General features: G+C 42.7%; 1 protein-coding gene across 1 annotated transcript in view; it reads right to left on the bottom strand.

Annotated features, from left to right (window-relative positions):
- Window positions 1-397: 397 nt before the first annotated feature.
- LOC119234213 (sorbin and SH3 domain-containing protein 1-like) overlaps window positions 398-6,000 on the bottom strand; it is a 57,796-nt gene continuing 52,193 nt past the window's right edge. The window contains exon 15 of the mRNA XM_054690407.1: window positions 398-3,712. Coding sequence (XP_054546382.1) covers window positions 3,645-3,712 — 68 coding nt within the window. The 3' untranslated portion in view covers window positions 398-3,644. The remainder of the gene's footprint in view (window positions 3,713-6,000) is intronic.

The following is a 6,000-nucleotide window of genomic DNA, read 5'->3' as shown; positions in this document are numbered from 1 at the left end:
GAAAACAGAAAGATAAGTGGTGTCTTCAAGGAGCAGAGTAAAAGCCAGATGGTAAGTAATCAAAAATGGAGAAGGAGGGCCTCCCTGGTGGCGCAAGGGGTTAAGCACCGCACTATGAAGCAATCCACAGCCTCTGCAGCAAGAGTTTGATCCCTGGCCAGGGACCAACCCACATGGTGTGGCAGACCTTTCCTGACTATCCCGCTGCTCCCCTCAGCAGTGTATTTCAGTCAGTCTTCCTGTTCTGTTCCCCACTCTGTCTCTGGTGAATCCTCTCACCCCCCACATCTCTGGCCTGTGCCCCAGCTCTTGTATGAATAAATAAATAAATCTTTAAAAAAAAGAGGAAAAGGAAGTGCACAAGAAATCAAACCAGTGAATAGAAGCTTCTCTTGAGAAGTGTGGCAAGGAAAGGAAGAAACAAAGTAAAGACAAACATATGCCACATAATTCTGAATAAAGTTTATTAAATAATATGTACAGCAAATGTATTTCTCGAATTAACACATCTATCAAATCAATCCACTGCAATAAAGAAAAATAAATGAACCGGAAAAATCTGTGCCTGCATAGTACATGCCCTTGATGTGTAATTTAAATGGCAATACTTTAATCAGTTATATACGTCAGTTATTTTTCTTCCAGAATATAATCTTTTTTGTAGTAATCTGTTCTAGCAATAGTCCCTAACATCACTGCAGAGAAACAGGACTGCAAAAATAAAACAAAACCAAAAAATAATCCTATAACTGAGATAGAAGTTACCTTCTCTTCAAGAAAGATTATTTAGAATTTGAACAATTTATAATGGCTATTTTTGTGCTAAAATTCTGCAGGTGAGTTATTTGGAATTCCTTCATTTAAATAAAAATGCAAAAAACTTCATGACCTCCTTATTTTACCCCCCTTCAGTTCAAATTTTTTAAAATTATTTTTCTATACAAAGTAGGTACACGGGCTATACAAAATATACATATTTACAGTCCCACTTCTGAAGCATTTTTTTCTTTTACTGATCCCAGAGAGACTGCAAAAGATAAGGAGTTTCAGACTAGCCTTTACCCAGAAGCATGGCTAATATATCAAAATGTGTCACAAGGCATGCCGCCAGTTAGTTGTACTTGCTATTAATAAACTTGTATAAACATTTCAGCATAAAAATAGGTATTTTATATTACTAAATGTCTGAAGACAAAAGAATAATTGGAAACCTTTGTTCATGGTTTTGTCATATAGAGGAAGCTGAAGTTTGATGCAAATTTTAACATGATTTTCTTAAAGACGGGCATATTGGTGAGGCATATTTGGGTTTTGGGATACACAGATGTGTGAGGTTGGCATCATATGCAAATGTGGCTTTACAAATTGGTTTTATTTTCTAGCTGTATTTAAAGAGGTGTTCCAAATTACCTAATCAAGAAGCACCCCCCAAAAAAACCTATTAGATAAGATCATGTGATTTAATGGTTTGCATTTAAGAAATACCAGAAATCACATTAGCCAATACAAGAATTATATTCCAAATGGGTGAAATGCTGCAAAATGCATGAGTACATGCACTTGCACTATATTCCCTCAGAGATTGAGTGTTAAGCCCCCCCTTCTCCCCCCAAAAAGTGTCCCTGTTTGGTGCAGTGGTCTTTCCAAAGCACTGGGTCTTGTTTAAGGAATATCAAGAAGGTCTTTTCTACCCAGGAAGCTCCTCCACTCCTGTCCCCACCATTAGTTCCATCATCTTTTCCCATGGAATTAAGCTTCTGCTCTGTACTAGTTAAAAGCAAACATCTATCAGTAAATGACTGATTCCTCTTATCAGTCATTTATACTTTAGTAGGAAGGAGCCAGTTTCTTTCCTGAGAGCATGATTTGAAAGAGGACAGAGTGAGAGCAAGGATACTGTGGCTGTCTGATGTGGGGCGGGCAGGTGGCACCCTAAGATGGGTAGCAGACACAGAATCTGAGGCATAGGCACAAAACTTTGCCTACTTGTAAAGACTTCAGACTTTGGAACAACCATTCTGGGGCAATTGTGAGCAATATGTAGAGTTAGGGTTGCTGTGCACATCCTACCACCTAGAATTGCCATGCCGCTTATGGGGAGGATGAGATTTTAAAGACTAGAAACAGGTCCAAGTATTTCCAGCCATATACTTCCCTCGCCAAGGTTTCTTCCAGCACCCTTGTCGTTGAAAAGTGAGCTAATGGAGACAGAAATATGACAATGCTTTCTAGAATCCCTCCAGGAAAAATTCTCTTCCTCTCTCACATCCTTCTTCACACATATCACAGTCTCTCTTGATTCAATATCTGTCTCCCCAGTTACCTCTGAGTTCCCAACAGGTAGGGAATGGATCATTTCTATCCTCCCCTGTCTGTTGGAACAGAGAGATTGACAAGCATCCTTGAATTGGGTAGAGCTGTGTTGGCCCAGACACCCCAGGGGCCTCCCTGTTCAGGTCTGACCCCACAAAGTGCAGCCTTCCTGGGAGTGACAGAACTGGGCCTCATCCTCGGGGACCACAGCATCTGCACCTTGTGCCATGAAGAGAAGTCTCGCCAGGATTCATAACCCTGGGTTCTGGCATTTTTGCTCCTCGAACTTGCAGGGGGAGTGGAAACAGAGACACGGCGAGTCTCTTCCAAGGCTTGGAGCACACTCGCGCGTCGGTGTCCCCGACATCCAGTGCACATCAGTGTGTGGAAATGAATCACTGAACACCTCCCGTAGTTCTCTGTGAGTTGTCCATCACAGACTGATCCAGCCAAAAACACACCAGAAAAAGTTGGCAATAGTGTCCTGATAAATGCAACTTGCCACGTTGAAGGTGATCATTTATAGAAGCCAGTGATATGGGAAAGCAGGACACTGCAAATGACCTCAAGAGCTCAGGGCTTCTTAACTTAATCATTTGGAAATACAAACGCAACCTCTGTGCCTGGATGCCTCGCTCCCACAGCAAAACCTGTGTGCATTTCTGCGTGAACCCCAGGGCTGGCGATGGCAATGCTGCGTGCAGGCTGAGTGCACAGAGCATCTACAATCAGCCTCTGTTTCCCTGGGTTCCTCAGCAGGTCCAGCGAGGGACTCGGTCTTGGGACATTTAGGGGAACAGGACAGCTTCAGCAGCCCAGGGCCGATCATCAGTAGTGTTGGGGAGTCATCGGGTTCTTGGGCAGCTGGGGGTGAGAGCTGGGGAAAGCTTTGTATGGGGTCTCTGGAGAAGGTGGGGGTCTGCCTGGCACCGCAAGGGCTGCTTCATGCGGAAGGGCCCCTTTGAGCGGGAGCTGGTCGAGGTTGGGATAATAAGAGGCATTTCTGGCCTAACTGCTCCTGGACTGTGCTGCAGGTCAGATTACCCAAGAGCAGGAGAGGAGGGGAAGGCTGGATGGCTCCCAGAAGCAGCTAAGTAAATACAGATTTGCCTCATTCCTTTTTGTTCAGTGCATGGCTCAACCCTGTCTGATACACAGTATGCTGAGACAGGCTCAGATTTTAAACACAATGCTTCTCTGTCTCTTTCTTTCACTTTTTACCTTCTCCACTGCTTTAGTTTTCCTACAGACTCGACATTTAAATAAAGAGACGGGTTCATGAATTATGTTTCATCCTCCAATAAAAATAATCTCTGTGGTTTTCAGTCTTCTTATAGATACAAAGGCTTTACATAGTTGCCTGGAAAAGTACCAAACTGCCTTGTCCTTCTTGAAGTACCTATAAAAAAAAAAACCACATATGCAGATGAGAAGATTCACCATGTGAGCCTTGAGCGTCTCCCCAAAGCCGTACCAGAGCTTGCAGAATCGCTTGTGATTGCCAAAGCACTCTTCCCTACCTTATCTCACTGCGGCTGCAACATAAGGCCGGGTGGAGAGTAAAGCAGGCATTTCTAATACTCCTGCTTTTCAGATGAGGAACCCTAGGATCAAGGATTTTATAGGGCCACTGTGAGGTCCCACAGCTTCATAAACATCAGAGGCAGACTTTGCACCAAGTCTATGGGCTCCCGACCCAAGGCTCTTTCCCATTGTTCTCATTTTTGGAGGAATTAACACACATGATTCAAACCCAAGATACCTGGGATTTAGAATTTCTAAACTATAGGATCTCTATAGCTCATTGGATAGGACCACACATCAAAAGGAAATCTGTCCTATAAGTTGGTTCCTAAGCCCCAAATCCACTCCCTGTCTCCAATATCAACCTTGTTAGGATTCCAGTTTAGCTAGGAACACATCTAGGAACAAAGTCCTTCCCTGGCTGCTCTATACCCAGCACTGCTGGATCCCTCACCCCTTCTTCCTTCCCTTGGATTCTCTCTCTAAAGCGAGGAGGAGCAGACATAAGTTGTGCCTTCAGTACCCTTTCATTAGCAGACATCACGATCTGATCACTTCATCCTTTCCCCTTGGACATGGCTTCAGAATCCTGTGGAACACTACATTTCAAGGAGCTACTACTACCAGTGGGTTGGAGTTGTGGCCTGAAGGAATACGTAAAGCTGGAGACATCTAAAAGGAGGAGTTGAGCCCCAAGGCAGGGTATGGTCAAGGAGGCTGCAGAAGCCTGAGATGCCAAGGCCCAGATATGTGCCATAGAGCAGTTTGGCACCTTTCCCAGTGCATGAGAAACAGAAGTTCTGCTGGGTTTCTTTATTCATAGTCTCACACTAGGTGGCTTTCTGAAGTGTTTGAGGAATGCAGGAATCCAAAAGATTTCCGTTACCTAGCTGCCAAGGATGCCCCCATTCAAGAATCAGTCCCCTTAGCCCCACCCTGAAGAGTTATACGCTATGGTGTGTGAGGGCTGCACTCAGAGTCATGGCCACATGTGGCTGCAGAGCACTTGGGCCGTGGCTACGACCCCAGCTCTTCCGAACCTGTAGAACACACAGGGGTTTCTGAAAACTCAGTATGAAAACAACGGGAAATGTCTAACAACATTTTTATGCTGATTATATGTTCCAATGGTATTATTTCAGATGCCTTGGGTTTAATAAAATACATTATTAAAATTTTCACTGGTTTTGTTTTGCTTTTTCAATGTGGCTTCCAGAAAACTTCTAATTTCATATGTGGTTTGCATTGTTTCTATTGGACTGGACCTCTCTAGAGTGTTGCTGGCCTCTCAGATCTGGTTTCTTTCTGAACAGAACTTGAGGCTGCAGGCGTCTGCAGACTTGGAAGGATGGGGAACTTTTTAAGAGGCTGATGAGGCATGGCAAATCTTTCTGGCTTCTATTTACCCTGAAGTCTTGCTGTTCTCACTACTCTAGCATCAACATTACTTTGTTTCAGCAAAGCTTATTCAGAGGGCTCAGGAAAGAGGCAGTCTTTGGAAAGAAGATAAAGGAATGGCCACCCATACACGGGAAATGAAGGCAAAGGCTCGATGGCCCCACATCACATTCACACCTGAACAGAAAGAACACAGGCTTGAGGAGAGATAGGCCTGAATTCAAATACTAGCCCTCCCATCTGGGTGACCTTGGGCTAGTTCCTTAATTTCTTTGAGCCTCAGTTTTTCAATCTGTCACATGAGGATAATTCTTTTCTTACTGAGAGACCCTCAATAAGAAACTATATCAAGTGTTTTATAACAGAACCTCAGTAAGTGTTGATTTTTATCTTCCCCTTCTATAAAGGTAAATCCTTTGTTTAATTAAGCATATTGTTTTGATTAAAGTTATTAGAAGGCTGGATGGAATAAATATTATCTTTGGAATATCTATATAAATGCTTAAGTTTCCTAAGAGACCTAGGCTTAATTTTTCTTGTGTTCTTTCATAAGAAATTTTTAATTAAAAACATTTATTTATTTATTTAAAACACTTAAAAATTGAAGTAACATGGCAATATAATAATGTCAGAATTTCTAAGTGCAGAATGATATATGAATAATAGAAATATAACAGAACTCAATGAACTTGGTAATTGCACTTGCATGTATAGCACTGACATAATTTGTTTTTTAGGTCCAATATCAGTGTCACTCAGAGCAAA

This window comes from Talpa occidentalis, unplaced genomic scaffold (genome assembly GCF_014898055.3).
Source record: "Talpa occidentalis isolate TD23 unplaced genomic scaffold, MPIMG_talOcc4v2.1 talOcc4.8, whole genome shotgun sequence".
Taxonomy (NCBI): Eukaryota; Metazoa; Chordata; class Mammalia; order Eulipotyphla; family Talpidae; genus Talpa; species Talpa occidentalis.
This window is presented reverse-complemented; position numbering and strand designations above follow the sequence as displayed.